The sequence below is a fragment of the Channa argus genome, chromosome 17 (assembly GCF_033026475.1).
Source record: "Channa argus isolate prfri chromosome 17, Channa argus male v1.0, whole genome shotgun sequence".
NCBI lineage: Eukaryota > Metazoa > Chordata > Actinopteri > Anabantiformes > Channidae > Channa > Channa argus.
In genome coordinates, this window is record NC_090213.1 from 5090716 (window position 1) to 5108981 (window position 18266).

The window sequence follows — 18266 nt, forward strand, 5'->3', positions numbered from 1 at the left end:
TTGACACTAAAGCCACAGAAACATTAAAGAGATTAAAAACAATATAGTTGTTTCAACATATCCTCCCATCAGCTGGATTGTTTTTCATTCATTCATTCATTCATTCATTCATTCATTCCTTTATTTATTTATTTATTTATTGCTCTGGCCAACATTTTGTGCTTTTTGCTAAGATGTTAAATGTAAAACTTTTCCTGCGTGCCTTCTCTTACTGTGCAGCCAGTTGCACGCTCGCCGCACGACTCCACTTATTATCCGGGTGCTCTCATCTTTACTGTAGCACGTTTCATTAACATGCCATTTGATTAGCCATGCTTTGTGGAGCCCCTCCTCTTTACGGGAGGACTCCCTGCTGAGACGAAGTGGTGAAACTGCTTCTTGTTCTTCTCCCCTGTGCTCAGACTAAATACTCATTAGATTACTAACCTGCAGTACTTACCTACTGACCCCCTGAACGTTCTGGTTCTTATTACAGTATCTGGCAGAAACCTTTAGCACTTGTTTTACAGTAGCTTCAGACTGCACTGTCTCCTGCTAACTGCTAACAAAGTGTTCTTTCTCTCTTTAGCAGGTTAAAATGATTGCAGGACAAACAAAAACAGTAAGTTATTTCCTGCAATTCCCAACTTTATCAAAATGATAATAATAAATAATAATCTTGTTTAAAAAAAAAAAAAAAACTTGAGTTACATTAGCTTAGTTCAAAAAACATGCATAACTTGGAGTGTTAGAGCGAAGGGCCTGAACAGTTTTGTGAATAAGAGATTTGACTTTATTAGCTTTTTTACAATTTGTTTTTTAAAGTATTTTTTCACGTTTTAGGTTAAAATAAATTTTCAACATTGTAAAACGTGGAGAAATTCAAGAGTACTTTGATGAACTAGTTCTTTAATCCTGTAAGACGAATAATTATTGTTTCAACAATTATGTGTCTGATCTGTTACTCTCTCTGCAGGCAGCATGACATTTCACCATGGCCAAAGAAGACTGACCCTAAAATGTATTTTCGTTATACTCATCGTTAACTAGTGGGGACTAGAGGTCCACTGCCAATCAACCAATCGTGATGCTGGACACCAAAAGCCCTCCTGTGGGCCCTACTATATACTGTATAGCTGTGATTCTGTGTGTGTCTTGTCACTGGGGTTTTACTTTCATGCATAGCTAAACGTGGAAACTGAAACCTACTGATTTGTACTGTAGCATGTGCGTGTGCTCTGCGTTTTAAAAGTGCGAGAGGGTCGAGTAAGTGAGAGGGACACCGTGTGTTCAGGAAATGAATGAAGGATAGGAGTACACGGAAAGGATCAGGATGAAGATGCTGTCTGTTGGCGTATTTGAGAGATAAAATGAAAGAAAAACTGAAGAAAGTCAAAAAGACAGAAGAAGTTAGTTGTATAATGTTTTACCTTTTGGCACTGTGTGCTTAGTATTTATTGCTTTGATGTGATTTTTGCCATTTATTCGTTCAGTTTGCGTGTTTGTGTGTGCATGAGTGTGGTCAGGCCCTGCTGAAAAGATAAGCTTTAATGGGACATTTCCTGCTGCGTGAGACTCAGCCCAGCCCCCTGAAATCTGGATGAGCGTATGCAAAGTGCAAAGTTAAAATTTTGCTCCTGGTCCAGGTCACTGAAACCTGGATGAGATGGATGCTGGTATGATAGCAGCTCAGGTTGTTGAAGCCTTTCTACAGATTCCTGGTACTGAAGTGGGGCTAGAGTCAAAGAGGAGCTATCCGTTTGCTCTTTGTGTGTGTGTGTGTGTGTGTATGTGTGTGTGGGGGGGGGCAAGATAAGTGAATACTGAACAACTTTCTTCAACAGTATCAGTTTAGTAAAAGAGTAGCAAGTTCACCAAAGATGAAGTTTCTTAAACTTTTTATCCAGTTTTAATGAAAAGGAATTTTCCCTTTTAAAGGTTCAGTTCAGTGTCTTCCAACCAGGGGGTCACAAGAAGTAGTAGTAGATCTACTGTATATAAGGATATATTTTTCTTTTTTTAATTTAAACTTTTAGATACTTTAACGTTTACAAAAGTAAAAATAATTATTAATTACATTATGATAGAATGCATATATTCTACCCATGCAAACAGTTATTTCTTAACAAGCCAAAAGTAAGTTAACTTTATTAAGATGTCAATGCAATGTCAAATACAATTTTTAAAAAAAGAAACTAGGGCAAAAGTAAAGAACAATCTTAAAAAAATAAGACAGGTAAAGAGGTAAAAAACAAAACAAAACAAACTCCTTCATTACATTAATTTGTTTAAAACAACATACACTGAGGTACAGTTCAAACCATAGTCAATCCTAAATCGAAACAAATGTCACACTTCTCAGTTTCAGGTAAGGCAGCAACTTGTGATGCACAAATCCTCAATTTTAAAGAGCTTTAAAGTTTAGTAAGCAATGCTCATGTGTAAGCAAACGGTGTAGTTTTTACTTAATATAAATATTTCATTTGTGGTTGTCACACCAATACACCTCTGCACTACTATTCACTGGAACTGTTTTACAAGAATTAGATTGTAACAAATGTTGAAAATGTGTGTTTGATCATGTAGGCAAACCAGGATGACAACTACACAGGAGCCTCCAAGAAATTATATTACACTTTTATGTCAGCGTGGTCACATGTAAATATTTTTACAATCAATTTGGTAATACAGAGTAATAATTTATAAGTAATTAGGAGTCTAAATTCTATAATAGTCAGGAGACTTGGTTTAAATCTGTGAAATCCCTTAATCGTTTCCATTTGAACAAAACTTCATGTGAGCAAATATTCATTCAGAATCTGAAAGTGAATTAATTTCAGTTTTCGGAGTAAAACTGAATTTTAAACTCTGTTATGAGATGTTTCGTTAAGTTAAGCTTCACTGGCGTTGTGCTTTCTGTTGTTTTGTACCATTCACTTTTTCTTAAACCTCCAGATTTTATTTATTTTCATTTCTTTGAACGGCAGATTGAGTAGTTCTCCAAGTGCCCCTCAGCAAACATCATCTATGTGAAATCTTGTACTTTGACTTTTTTAACATTATCTGCCCAAAATGAACTTCTTACACATTGCTTCTTTATCCAGCCTCCCAAAACCCTTAATGCAAATCAAACATGATACAAAGTGACATATTGAGCTTTTTGTAGGTTGTTTTTTCGCTTTAGATGCTGTCAGGTGTTTTTATCAACTGTATTTGTTCATCTTTTTGAGTTGTTGTAGGTATGTGATCTGGATACATTTGTTCTAACTCCTCTCTGTTTGACTCCCTACCTGCCTGCAAATACGATTATTACATTTTCAATGTGCAGTACGATTGACAGCCTGTATGAGTGATTTTAATAAATGAATGAGCTCGTGTTTCAGTGCAAATGTGTGTGAAAGGGAGAACGAGGGAAATAAAGACCGACAGGACAGACGCGTCCTAACGTGAATTTATAAACACGTTCAGCTCTGAACTTGCTGGAGCAGATGGTGTGAGTGACACGTGTGGATTACCTGAAATAAATCATATTTAACGTCAAACTCCGGTGTGTCTGCGGCCTCTGTTAGTCAAGTTCACCAGCACACAAAAGGCTACTCAGAAACATAAAAACAAGCAACTGAACAAGTTTTTCAATGGCTTTATTTGTTTGTCCCACCTCGTCCATGACCTCATTGTCCTCAATCTCATGATCTCCCTTCTGGCTTGTTCACGCTCGTGTAACGATTCTCTGTTTCAGTACAGTTTGGCAAAACACACATTTCTAATGTGACAAATATGTGGCACTAGCTGGAAACCACACTACTGTAATCCTGAAATGTAGCTATTTTTGAGTGTAGCTATACAAATGGCCTATGAGATTAGATGGGGCCTAATTTAATGTAAATCTATTATTTCGGTTATAGTCATTGACAATGAGTTTTAAAATTCAGTAAAATCATTTTGACTACATAATTACAGCGTGATGATGAAAACATAAAGGATCATCCACTTACTGTAGGGATGCCCACATGTGGAGTTACATATTAACAGTTATCTGCCTATAGCTACATACTGGTGTGTTATAAACCTTTTATTAAAGCTGTAATTGCTAGTTATTATGTGAAGTGGGAGGCTAAAAATAAGCGATGCCCTGCTTTTAATTGTGATTGTGATGGGCCTCAAAACTAAAAACACCTTTGTTAGGTTATGTGTGACTTTTGTTCCTGTACATGTTGAGAGGGCAGACTGCAGTGTGGCTTGAGAAAACACATGCAAATTGACAAAACAGAAGACTTTGACGCCAATTTGAGGACATGGCCACAGCAGCCTCCAGAAAAACTTCTGAATCCTACTCTATAGTAACTTTGCAGGTTTTGAATTTCTGTACAAAATACAAAAGGGGATAGTTTCCCTTTTTTTAAAACTTACGAAGTCCTTCTTTAAACTGCTGAACATCTTAATTAATTATAAGGTTGCTCTGCACTGATTGGCAACATTAGTCAACACTGAAATGTGACTTTACCTTGTATGATCGGTAGGTACAAACCAGTTACATGAAACACTGAGTAATAGTTAAAAGATACTTAAATATCCCTCTCATTTTATTCTACTAACCCACTGAAATACAAACATGAACTGTTTTAGAAATGCGAGGATTTAAAAGCACAATTACATAAAAATAGCCTATTTTTATCAAAATGACCCTAATAATTCAGGGCGGGACATTTTTTTTTTATTCTTTTGGAATCTTCCATGCAGTGCTTGTGGTCATAACCCACTTTCCATAAATAAACTCCCCCAGCATGGACGTACACTAAAGATAAACCAAATTTTCTCCTCGATGTTAAGACTGTAACTTCCTCCCTGATTTAGTGTCCTCATTAGTATGAATGAGCACTTCTCACGTTTCCCAAGAGCTCCCTTTAGAGGTCATGACTCAGTGTGTGTATTGTTGTATTTGTGTGTTTGTGTGCGAGTGTGGAAAGTGGGGGTGGCAACTTTAGACTGAATGAAGCTCAGTGAGGTCGTCTGTTGTTCCTGACCTCACTGACTTGCATAAATAACCACACACCCGCCACCTTCTACATTCACACACCCCACCCTATATATGACCCTGTGTAGTAAAGATTAGTTACCTTTTCTTTCTCAGAGGTTAAACTGAGTTTAACCTTCTCGCCTGGAGAAAACTGGTAAAAAATTAACCAGTCAGAATGTAATAAAAGTTTATCTGAATCACTTCTAAACAGAAAATTTGAAAAATTAGAGAAAAATTTGAATTATTTTACACAATGTAACTAATTGTTGTTGGGGTTTTTTTGGTGTGTGTTATACAATTTTAAATTATAAGTTCTGCACATCGTCAGTGCGACAAATTTGCCTTCATTTAATTTCTGGCCTAGAAGTTGTGCAGAATCTTAAATATTTTCTCATAATTTCACACATTGTTTCCAGCTTTACATGAAACTTTCAGGTTTTCCGTGTGGTCTCAGACTTTGGGACCTAATTCTCATAGATTTTTGCTGCTGGACAGTGCAGGAAGTCAACACTGATGAAAGGGATTTTAGCAATTGCACCAAAATTTGTCTGCTTGTGAATAGAGGATCACACCGTATCATCAGTGGAAATTACACTATTATTTAACATTGAAATATGGGTTAAAGAAAATTACCTCTCGTGCATCTTCTGGACACCGTGATGTCCAAAACAAAGCACTAATTATTTTGTAAATGACTATGATTTCCCCACTTGCTCTCAGCTACTTCCTACAACAAAATGTTTTCTAGAATAGCAGGTCCAACGCAGTTTGGAGAACAGGTACCAACTTGTTGCAGCCGAGTTCAGCTTCACCTGTTGATAAATCTGGGAAGAAAGAAGTTACTCCAAGGGGAAACCAACCTGCCAAACAAGAACGTGGTTGAACGTGTTGCATTTGCTTGTGGGTTGTGTGTGTAGAGGTGTATAAACTTAACATCTTACAACATCTTTCTACAGTCACGTTTTGTGAAAGTGCTAACTCACAGCCCTCCGCACCCAATGTGGTCATGAGATGCAGTCCATAAAAATTAAAAAAAAAAAAAAAAAGTTTTAGCTCTTGTACAAAAGACTTACTGGTAAAGTGGGTTTAGTCAATGTGTTAATGTTCAAATGTGAATTATTAGCTGAGATTTTAACGCGAACCCTGAAACAGATCCAACCATTTTGATTTGAGTTGTTTTCATTTGAAGCCCTTTGTGAGCTCTTCTCTGTGAAAGCTGCATTATAAATACATTTTACTGACTTGCTTACTATTTGGCTTCCGCTTGTTAAATGATGGCAACATAATTTGACCCTTTCCAGTTATTACAAGCATGACCAGTTATTTACTTGGGTCAGAAATGAGCAGCCGGGCCCCTGCACCTCCCACCGATGTCTAGGACAGATACGATGATTACAAGGCCTCGTGTGTATAGCAGCTCCAAGATTAAAAAGTGGCTGATGGCATTCGACTTCTGACCGGTGGCATGTGCAGATTTCTTAGAGGGATATGGTGGTTTATTTATTTTTGGTGGTATTCCCTGATTCCTAACTGCATGTAACGATACCTTAGCAGCTTTTGGTGATTCCTTAACAACATGTTGCAATTTCTTTGCGGCACTTAATGATTTTGTACAATTGTATAGCAAGTCCCTAGCGGCATATGGTGATTTCTTGGAAACATGGGGAAACTCTTTTGTGGCACGTTGCAGTTTGTTAGCAGCACACGGCCATTTTTTTTTTTTTTGGGTGATTTTCTAATGAAACATATCTAATTTCTTTACTTTTCTATACATCAGCCAGCATATTCTCTTGTACATACAATTATAATAATACAAGTAAAGACACATATATGGTTCTGTATAAAATAATGACAAACTTAGGTTCTGTTAGTCCTGTCAGTTGTATTTCTTATTTTTCTACCCTAACAAAGTTATATCACAACTTTCAGTGAACCTTGGGCTTTAAGGGTCTAGTGTAGTTGTGAAAATGTCTCTCGGTGACTGGCTCAGACTGCCTAACAATAAAAAAAACACAATTAAAATGTAATCCGTAATAATCCAATAATAATGGCTCTAAAACTAACCATTAAAAAGAACATGTTACTTATATCTTACATTGATTAAAACAACAGCTGCTTCTGATGCACAAGCTGGTCGTTTTTGTTCATGTAGAAACTATCAAAAGGTTTTTTTGAAATCTCCCCTGTAACAAAACAATGTGCCTGGATTATTTTGGAAATTAGTTTCTGCTTTTGTGAGAATTGGCTGTAAATGTTTTAACGCAGGGCTCACTTTAAGGGGCCTTTGTAATATTGTTTATGTACTTTTAGTGGCGCGTAGAATTTTACCCATTTATAACCAGCACCACACAGCAAAGCTGGGGACTCTGGACCCCCTGAGGGTCTGTGGCCCAGGTATTAAGGGATCTTAATTCTTGTGTTTTCCACTAATTGAATTTTAAAATCATTTTTATGCCTATTCTTTGCCTCTTTGAGATTGTCTTCTGTGTCAGTTTGTGTCTCCTCCTGGTCATTTTGTGTCCATTTATATTTGTCTTGTCATTTTGTCTCTTTAAAAGTTTTAAGACCACGGTTGTTTTTTGTGTCTTTGTAGTCTTTCTGTGTCTCTTTAGTGTTATTCTGGTGTCTCTTTGTCTTTTCTAATCATGTGTCAAGTATGTTATTGTTTTGTGACCTTTTTATGATAATTATGGTAATTTTGTGTGTTTCTTCTTGTAGTCATTCTGTGTGTCTTTGTGTTCATGTTTGACTCTTTTTGATCATTTATGTCTTTTCAGTGTTATTCCTGTGTCTCTTTAGGGCTTTCAAATCATCACATTTTTGTTTTGTGCCTCTGTATGGTCACTCTTTTGTCTTGCTGTCAGTTTGTGGCAATGTTTTCATTCTTTTTGATAATTCCAAAAACTTTTAGTGTCTGTAGTTGTTTTGTGACTCTTTATTGTCATTTAGTTTCTTTGGCATTATTGTCTAACACTTTGTAGATGTCTTGAGTCTCTATGAGTATTTGTCTTTGTAGTTGTTTTGAAACCTATCTAAAGTCATTTTGCCTTTGGAGTTGTCTGTCTTCTGAAAGACATTCTTGTCTCTTAATAGTCACCTTATGGTTAATGTTTGTGTCTTTATTTTTTTTGTCATTTTATGCCTATGTCTGTTTGTAGTTGTTAGACTCAGTAGTATTTTATGTCTTTTTTGTCCCTTTCTTTGGGGATATTTGACTCTTTGTGCGTCATATTTGTCACTTTGTAGCCATTTTGTCACTGGCCACTGTTGTGTCTCACTGTCATACTTTAGCCTATATTATCATGGCTTCTTGTAGTTGCTGTGCTGCTCTTTGTTGTAGTTTTGTGGATCTCAGTTCCGTTTTTTGTCCATGAGTCTGTTTTTATTGAGCTCTATGACTTTGTGTAATCCGTCCATGTCTTCCTACCTCTACACCTGTCTTCAGTGTGCCTGCTTGTGTCCGCGCGCGTGTGCGTGCGCGTTTGTGTAGCAGACTTTAGGACCCCGCGGAAACCTTGTCTCCGGTGCGGCAGCCTCTGCGGCTCGTGAGAGCGCGAGCAGACCGGTTGGTGTGTGTGTGTGTGTGTGTGAGAGAGAGAGAAAGAGAGCGAGTGAGAGAGGGGCAGGCGGGGGAGCGCGAGCCAGCAGCGGAGAGAGAAGACCCGGTAGAGCGCGAGGAGGGAGAGAGAGAGTGAGAGAGAGAGGGTGAGAGAGAGAGAGAGACCGAGAGTGAACGAGAGGAGAGAGAGCGACGACCGTCAGGGTCCGGGTGCCTGAGGGACGGACGACACGGTAAATATAAACATTACATTTTGGCTCGCGGACGCACGCCGGCACCCGTTACAGCCGTTAACTTAGCGACAGTCATCTCCTAAAGTCATCGCTCGCGCGCTTCGGAGCTCGACCGTTGCTTCCCTTTTAGCAGATGATGTGCGCGTGAAGACGGAGCGGTCCGTTCACGGGGCGAGTGAACTTGGGGAGTTCTTTAAAACGGCGCGAGGAAAATCACAGTACGGCCGTTATTTTGGGAATGTGTGTTAAACGTTGTCCGGTGGGCTGCACACCCCCCTCCCTCGGGGCTCCCCTCGGCACCAATAGGTAACGTTAAACCGGAGCTCACCGTCTTCTTCACCTACCAGATGCAGACAGACACATCAGCGCGCGGAACCGTCGGCACCGCGGAGAGCGAGGACGCGCGCGCCTGCTGGGGTTAACGGGTGCATTCGGTCTGAAACGCGCCCCCGTGTGTGTTTTTTACCTGACCCAGTAAAGCTTATCGTCTCTAAACACTAAGACACGTGTCTGTCACCGGCTGCCCGCCCCAAACACACCCCCGCCGGGATTATACACCGTTTATGAGAGGTTGTCCGGTAAAGGCCGCGTGAGGTCGCTCCCAATATTAATTGTCATAAAGCTGGGCTCCGCTAAGCTGACTGGAATGACGACAGCACTTCCGACGTGCACTTTAAAAATAAAAGCCTCGTCGACGAATGTTGTAGGCCTACACTAAGGTAAACACGGTTTGCAGAAACTGTTTCCTTATCAAATGATTTCAAGCAATGTAATCACATATTTTTATATCTCCATGAATTCATAAATAAATATGCTATTTCACAGTGTATTTATTTTACTTTGTGCGCTATGAATAAAATTAAATGTTTGCAGTCCTACAGCTGAATGTTGCAGGGGTGTTGTAAGTTTTGATTTGTATTAGCAATAAATCTGCAAGCTGCCATCACAGCTCCCCAGAGCAGGAGTTCACTACCAACTTGACATAGCAGGCAGACGACCAGGCACCCCACTTTACTTGGGTCCCTGAAGCCCCAGATTTACGATTGGTTTGCTTTACATAGTTTCAATAACTGCATATTTCAGCATATTCCAGCTGTAATGGGTCCTCTCCATCTTGGGATCTTTATGACGTTGTGGGACAAATGTGTCAAGATGCAGTTTAAGACGTTTGTTTTTTGGTTTGTATCGTGATCATTTGTGGTAAGTGTATGATAAATTGAAACAAGTAATTATAAAATTATTCCAATTGCTGCAATTGATTAATTCAAAAGTTCATTGAAGTTTATATTATCAAAATACTTATAAATTATATAAAGTGATACTTATAAAAGGCTGTAGCTAGGGTTAAGCTCATCGAAGTCTCGTATGCTGCATCTTAAGGTGATTTGATTTTTAATACATACAGTAAACATTACTAACACATGGATAATATCTTACAGCTTGTAGTCTCAGTATAGTTACATTTAACAACTTTCTGGTCCAACATTTAATATTTCAAATAAATAAAAACCTTCTATTCCTGGCAATGTGAAGACGGCTTTGAAAGAAGCTGGGCAACACTTCTAGAAAACTTGTCTGATTAAATAAACTATAGTAGAAACCAGACATCAATTTCACATTTTAGAGGCTTAACTGTTTGTGTCTGGTCACAATTTAGTGAGACAGGAGTTATGTGTTGAGCGGGATTTGACCTCAGGTGACCTTATTGTATCAAAAAGTCTTCCTCTATCTGTATTTCTATGAATATGATTATTTAAAAATTCTGAAATGTTGGATGTTTTGTCTAAAAAATAAGGTTATGTGTCTGAGGCTATGTGCCTATTTCACATGTTATAATATAATGGCCTATACGACTACAAATGTAGTCTTTTCAAGTAAGAGCACCCAGATTTGTCCGAAAAATAACATTGTTCAGAGGAGGAGGACACTCAAATATTGCATCAACACAAAAGACAGCCAGAGAAGATGGTGAATGTGAGGTAATGAAGTTAAAGGCATAAGGGAAAAATAGTAGTGTGCTTAAAAGTAAGAATTGCATGCTTTTATTGTGAAGAAAAAATACCTCCTTCCCTGCTGTGCCATTGTGTGACTCTCTACCTTGACACACCTCTGAAGCATTTTCTCTGCGCAACCATTTCTCCTCCCACCAGTACAGGCTTCTTCTTGGGCCTTTGACTATGGTCTAATTTAAACCACTGCTGACATAAAGGCTGGAACAATTTAAATCAGTGTGTATAGACTTGCTATAGGAGTGTGAGGTGTGTCTGTGTGTGACCTAAATACGCAGAACTTGGAGGAGCTGGTTGGCCTGGAGCCTGGAGCTTGAACAGTGAGCCCCAGGGGTGGTGGGGTGGATACTGTACACCCATTTCTGCAGAGTTTCCACCCCTGTCTTTCCGCTGGTAACCCTGGCCAGCTGCTTATTGTCTTTACAGTAGGTGATGTAAGTCAACAGCGTGAGGAGTGACATACTGTACAATATCTTGAGCAAAGCCAGACACATTGGCTGCAGGCACACTGGGCTTAAATTTAAATCGCTGCCGAGGTCCCATTTTCTCTTAGGCACATATGCAAACATATATCATATTTTAAGCTGCTTTTGTGCTTAAATTGCGAGCATTCTGAACAAATCTCACTGAAAACTACAGGAATTAAAACTTCACACAAGACATGCTCATGCTGAGTGGGAAACCTTGACTAACGACTAGTACAACAATAGTTGACACGAGTTAAATATGTCACTTTTATTTACAAAGCCTAAATTCTAAAAACTGTTTCGAGCAATTTAATGGAAAAACATGAAGGAAACAAGAAAAAGCTTTTATCACAGTTTAAGCCCCCAAATCAGTGCATTATGAGTATTACACTAACGTTATTGTTGAAGAATATACACCACTGAATGATTATATGATCTAAAAAGTTCATATTTTAAGCAAAGAAGTAACACAATACAATAGTTACTTGATTGGTTTCTTGTTTTCTGAGTAAAATATAATCAAGCTGCCATATGTATTGTAGTCTGCAGTGTGGTTTTTAACTCACGGGTACTTAGAAGTAACAAGATCCTCACACAATGCAAAGAGAATGTGTATAAATAGAGGCGAAGAGAAGAATTTTGCCCTCAGGCCCCCAAGTAGCTTAATCCAGCCCTGTATGGCCACAGTACTTCTGCTTGATGCTACCATGCTAGATGATAAAATCTAATAAATATACTACGAACAAACTTTTAAAAAGTAGTTTTTTGAACTTTTGTAAGATGTGAAATTGCACTTTGTAATTGTTTAGCTGTGGTTCACTGTCATTGCTCTTAAAGCATATTGGACCCAAACCCACTGCAGGTTGACAGACAGCTGGGAAATAACTGGTTAACAAAGTGGAGAATTTAGCCGCCGGAAAATCAGGTATTTTCCTCTCTAACCATCCGACCACCTGCTCTCTGGATCCGATCCCTTCCACTCTCCTTCAAGCAGTTGCACCCGCACTAACTCCAGCTATTACATGAATCATCAACACATCTATCACAACAGGCCCTTTTCCGACCTCATTCAAGGAGGCCCACATTACCCCACTGACTAAGAAGCCTTCTCTTGACCCCTCCCTTGTGGAGAATTACAGACCTGTCTCTCTTATTCCATTTCTGGCCAAGACCATGGAGCGAGCAGTCTTCAATCAACTCTCAGACTTTCGGTTCTATCATGCGCTCACATGGCTTTTCCTATCACTGCTATGCTGATAACACCCAGCTCTTCCTGTTCTTTCCACCGGATGACTTCATTGTCTCATCAAGCCTTTCTGCCTGTCTCTCCGACATCTCTGCTTGGATGAGAGCGAGAGACATCTTCAGCTCAACCTCTCCAAGACAGAAGTTCTTGTCTTCCCAGCCAGACCTTCGACACAACACAGCATCAGCATCAGCATTGGATCTACAGTGATTGTCTTCACTAAGTTGACCAGAAATCTCGACGACCAATCGAGCCACATCTCCTCAGTCTCTACACCACCACACCACTTTTCAGATCTCGACACTGACTTCCTGTAGCTGCTCGCATCAGGTTCAAAGCTCACTCTTGCCTACAGGAGGATCACCTCAACAGCTCCTGCTTACCTCAACTCCCTCATTCAGGTCTATAATCCCTCCCGTCCGCTGTGGTCTGCCAATGAATGACGTCTGGTGGTCTTTCTTGCACTTGCATCTCATGAAATGAGAAAACACTTTTCTGATAGGACTTTGTTTTGATGTTTTCTTCTTGACTTAGATTTTTGCTTGCCTTGTACCTCACTTGTAAGTCGCTTTGGCTAAAAGCATCTGCTAAATGACCAAATGTGAAATGACTAAATGTAAATTTCCCTTAGTAGTGCACACTGAAGACTAATTCCTGAGCAAAAAGAGTGTAAACACTCCATTTACTTTAATGCGATGGCACACAACACAAAACCTAACTCCAAATCAATAATAAAAATACACAAAAGAGCTGGAATAGGTTACTAATGGATGAGCTGATAGATGTCAAAGCTACAGTATGAGTTAGCACAAAACCAACTTGAGTATTAATCAGTGAGTATGGCAGAATCTGAACTCATATAGTGAAAACCGCATATAAAGAACACATTTCAAGAGCAGGCAAGTACCTTGTATACCATATTATGTGACTGGATTGGGAATCTGTTGCTGATTTAGCTATTTCAGCAAAAAAGGAACCTCTGGCACAATCCTACCTACTGTTAAGGTGCACGGATGTGGGGACACATACTAAAAAGATCAAACCACTGGCAACACTTACAGCTTGTAGTACAACTTTTTGGTTATATGACCAAATGCATTTTAGCCTATAGGCTTTATTAAGGTCTGTTAACATCAGACCAGTTTTGGCCTATAGCCTTCATCAGGGTCTGTTGCGAACAAAACTGGTCATATAAGAAAGGACACAACAGTAGCGTAACTAATGTTTTAATTCAGTGAGTAGAGTTTAGTTGGTGTTCCCCTGCATGGAAACCCAAAGTGTATTGGTTTGACTGAGAAGTGAAATGGCGTGGTCTTAGACTCCCCCAACGTTAGGCTTTCCAGTACGATCAATCCACTTCATCCTTTGTCTAAAAGACTTAAACTGTGAACAGATATAAGACTCACAGCCAAATATGTGTGCCCATTCAGTTGAAGTTTGTTTGTTGGCAAATGTCAGGGAACAATCTCTAATGCCCCAAATGTGCCAAAACAAGCGGTGAAAACTATTACAACTAATTTCAAATCAAATGTTTATAAAGTCAGGGTGTCAGTTCCCAAACTTGTTCCCAAACAGAGTATAAATTTCCTTTGTTCTTGCTCAATATGCCAACAAGATAAATGATAATGAAGTATAACACTTTCATATTATTTTTACACAAGCCATATATCTTACATACAGTACGATATCTGATTGATTGATTTAACTGTTGTCATGAGCTTTAGTGGTCAGTCATTCATGATCTGTGATGATAACATCTGATAACGAACCAATAAATGTTGTGATTACAACTCAACCAGGTGTCTCAGTTATGTGTTATGCTAACAATATTTGGTGCTATGATGTTATCGGTGGTTAAGGCATTACTATAATAATATGACTTTATGAGTAGTGTTACATATAAAATATATTTATTATTATAGTTTGCCGCAGGGTAAAAATCTGCTGTTTCTTTTGTTTTAGATTAAGAGAATTGTTTTCTGATATTTTACTTATGAAAAAAAGATACAAGCAATGATGTGAGTCTTTAAGGCAGCCATGTTTTCTAATGAAAGATGAAGATTGTATCTGGGCACAACAACAGTTTGACAGCCATGTTGAAAGCTATCCTGATTCCTGCAGATTCCTTTAAGGACACCTCCAGGTGTGTGTGTGTGTGTGTGTGTGTGTGTGTGCTCTTACTGCACCGACTTTGAATATTTTCAGCTCTGCATGTGCAGGGAACCCATCCATCAACCACAGTTTATAAAAACACACACACCTGTTATACAGTCTTGACCTCAGGGTTGTTTGTTCGTGTGTGTGTGTGTAAAAGTAATAGCTGTGTAGACAGAGGAAGAAAAAGGGAAAAAGCAATATGTCAGGCACACACTATGAATGAATTCTTACTCAAACTTGATAAATCTCCTCTCACTCCATATCCACTCATGTCACGCTGCGTGTGTTTTCTATTTTTTCTCACAGGAGAGGGGGAGGACCGAGTAAGAGAGTGATCATCCAACTGACCGACGGACAGACAGATTGAATGAAGCTGCACCTGCTTCTTCTGAGGGCCTATCCCATGTTTTGATTTGCTCCTTTCTTTATTTTCTAAACTTGGTTTTACCAAACTGCTCCCTGCCATGCCGTCCAACAGTCCCGCTGCCACTGAACCACCCCAGACACCAGAGAACGAAACCTCCAATGATGTGGTGAGACTAAACACAATTCATAGTATTCATTTAATACTTTTTCACTAGTGTTTAGTCATTTATTAAATTATTTCAGCTAGTTACCCCTAAGATAGTTCTAACACCATTATGCCATTAAAGCTACTACTGTACCACACAAAATATATAGCTACCGCTATTATCGTGTACATCGTGCCAGTGGAACTGAATGAAAACTCTATTGCAGGACTATTTTTCCATCACAGCAATAAGAAAACTGAAAATATATTTTTAAACTTAAAAGTCCCAAAATCACATCGACCTTTCCTAAAATAGATTTCTCTTTAAAAATCAACATGTTAAAGAATTTACATTTATAAAGTATATTTATTCACTGGTATGTTTTACTGTATTTTGTATTATTCTAAAGAAGATATTATTTAATTTACAAATGTTTATTTATTTATATATATATATATATGGTTTTATATATGTTTGATGATTGTAAACCTACTGACACATTAACATATAAGCAGTATTTCAGTGGTGTTCTGTACTGTATAGTACAGGTGGTGCAAATGAATATGCTACTGTGTAATTTCAATGATGGCACTATATCTGTTTTAAGGAGCTCGTTGTAGTGTGGACTAGCAGCAACTTGGATAAAATGTACAATACTTCTGTCTTTAAACAGTGTCTTACATAGAAATAGTTAGTACCTATAAAGTGGCAATACTTAAGTAAAGTGCTAGTATTTCAGAAGTGTATTCAGTGGCAGCACTTAATTCACTTCGTTTTCTATCTTTAACTGTTACCCTATCTTAACTCTTATTCCTACCTCTCAGTTGCTGCCACTAATATATTTATAATTGCCGCTTCCACTATTATACATACTGAAATACTACTACTGTTATTTTTGCAAACACAGATATTATTACAAGCACCACCACTTTTACAACTATCATTACCACTACTACTTTGGCTTCTGGGCATGCAGTTGAGAGCTTTTTTTAGCCAACACACACAGAAAATCTGGCACATCAAACTGTGTCTGTGTCTGTAATAGTTAAACTTAAAGTTATTTATTTACATTCACTACATTCTGCATTCCATACACATGACCACATGCAGGTGAGACTAGTGCGGGGTCTTGGATCTCAGCCTTTTTTTTCCAACAAAGTGAGACATGCACGATTTGAAAAAGGGCTCCTTTCATTTGCACCCCGAGAGCCCAGGGCAGCCCTTGTAAATCTGTGAGAAGTTTGAAGTTTGTTCTATAGAGCTGCTAAATAAAGAGCCATCTTTACTCACTTTACTTCCACATCCACACACTGGCAGTGGGCCAACAAGTACAGCGTTTCCCTCATACAGTTTGTTATGTTTTCGAACTTCCTGAGACTCTTTCTCACAGTCAATAAAAGCCCAAAGAAAAATCAGAGGGACTTTTTTTTTACATTTTCAGATGTTGAAGGTACATGTGTCTTTGGGCTCAAATAACAAAATGTACCAAATTTAATATTAATGTCGTTTAGTGTATTAGTTTTTCATCCATAGTCCCTGAAGAGGTTACAAAGTTGAAGCATAATAAGTTAAACAAAAATAAAATAAACTTACATTTCTAACTTATGCAGTTTAATTTGTTAGATCCCGAAAACCATTGTGAGTTCATAAAAAATCAAATAAACATTTAAAGAAAAGTAAGATTTTAAGCTTTACATGTTTAACATTATTTCAAAGCTTGTGTCGCTGTAAAACGCCCTTTGTAATCAGTTAAAAACTCAACCTGTAACCTTTTAAATGTGTAGAAAAGAATGAAAGATATATTGATTGTTTAAATGGTTGATTTGAATTCTGGTTGATTTCCCCGTCTTAGCAGTGCTTGTTTGTCCCAGTCTGACCATAGCAATTGCACACAGGTGTAGAGCAAATCAAACAGACCCTTTAATGAACATGGTCTCAGGCCGGTCGCAAACAAAATCCAAAAGTTGCTCCAACCTTGGTCTGAACCAGATCTGAGTGAGTGAGTGAGTCGTTGACAGTCCATTTTCTTTGAAATATTTAAGGTAATATAGTTTTGTTAAGCAGTTTTGGCATTTGGTTACGAGCATTCCAGCTGTGATGTTGCTCCGTGTTACATAGCGAACCAGAACAGAATCTTCGCCCTGCATTTAGTTACTGTACATGTTTCCACCCCAGGCTCATGTAACCAGTGGGCAGACAAGAACGTTCTTAAGTGGCTAGAAGTGCTCCATTTTGGTTTGTTTGGATTTTTCTGTGTGAAAAGAAGCCAAACAAATTGGAAACACACCATGTTTACATAATTTCAAAGCCTGAGGAAATGTACTCGAGGTTTGAAAATGTCCTTAAACGGATGCAAAAAGTAAATCTATGTTACAAAAGTCTTGCTGCTGTAAAATTAAGATGCACATCTCATATTTGTAACCTAAATGTGTGTTTTCACTTTTCTGCAGCAGAAGGTGACGGGGGTTTTAAAATGATTTGATAACATCACAAGATCAAACTTTTAAATACTCTTATTTGATCCTATACACATAATTTTTTGCAACTTAAAAATGTATCCTCTTGTGAACTGCACGAATCACAGCTGAGCAAAGTTTCTGACAACTTAGGTCACATTTCCTCTCTAATACCTTGGCTGCAAGTGCCAGCATGGCTGTACATGCTACAAACAGAAGATATTACAATCCAAAAAGAGACTTTGAAGACCAAATGTTGATCACATGGACCGTGTTGTTTCATCTCTTCTCCAAGACCTTAAGGCCGCAATTTGCATTTGAAAGATTGCTTATATTGTGTCTGATCAAATCTGAAGGAAAAAGTAATGTAACTTTTTAAAATGGCAACAGTTAAAGGCAGATAAAAAAACCTGCCATTAAAAACGTACTGCTAGATCCATTGCACTGCCTTCCCCATCTCTTCAAAAATCTGTAGTTTTTACGCAAAGACTTACATAAGCAGGGATAACGTGCACAGTTTTAGTACAGCACAATTCCTGTGTGTTGGAGAAAAGTGTGTGTTTTGAGGCGAGAAGGTTAGAAAACTGAACTTCACAGGTGATCAGAGCATCGGTTTGAAGAAAAACCAGAG

At 38.4% G+C, this 18266-nt stretch overlaps 2 protein-coding genes across 15 annotated transcripts in view; both read left to right on the forward strand.

The window, feature by feature from the left end:
• LOC137102056 (dystrobrevin beta-like) overlaps positions 1 to 4178 on the forward strand; it is a 33029-nt gene extending 28851 nt beyond the window's left edge. For 4 of the 5 annotated variants that reach the window (XM_067481109.1, XM_067481114.1, XM_067481112.1 and 1 more), the window contains 2 exons: positions 569 to 601; positions 956 to 4178. In XM_067481109.1, coding sequence (XP_067337210.1) covers positions 569 to 576 — 8 coding nt within the window. In that variant the 3' untranslated portion in view covers positions 577 to 601; positions 956 to 4178. The remainder of the gene's footprint in view (positions 1 to 568; positions 602 to 955) is intronic. The other variant, XM_067481113.1, reaches the window with a different exon arrangement.
• A 4412-nt stretch (positions 4179 to 8590) lies between these two features.
• Positions 8591 to 18266, forward strand: part of LOC137102203 (DNA (cytosine-5)-methyltransferase 3A-like) — a 58827-nt gene continuing 49151 nt past the window's right edge. For 5 of the 10 annotated variants that reach the window (XR_010911211.1, XM_067481444.1, XM_067481450.1 and 2 more), the window contains exons 1-2: positions 8593 to 8788; positions 14974 to 15200. Coding sequence is in view for 9 of the 10 variants with exons in the window: in XM_067481444.1 (XP_067337545.1) it covers positions 15132 to 15200 (69 nt within the window). In the remaining variant the exon portion in view is untranslated. Of the gene's footprint in view, positions 8789 to 8824; positions 9508 to 14973; positions 15201 to 18266 lie in introns of those variants that run through there. The other 5 variants (XM_067481448.1, XM_067481452.1, XM_067481446.1 and 2 more) reach the window with 4 other exon arrangements.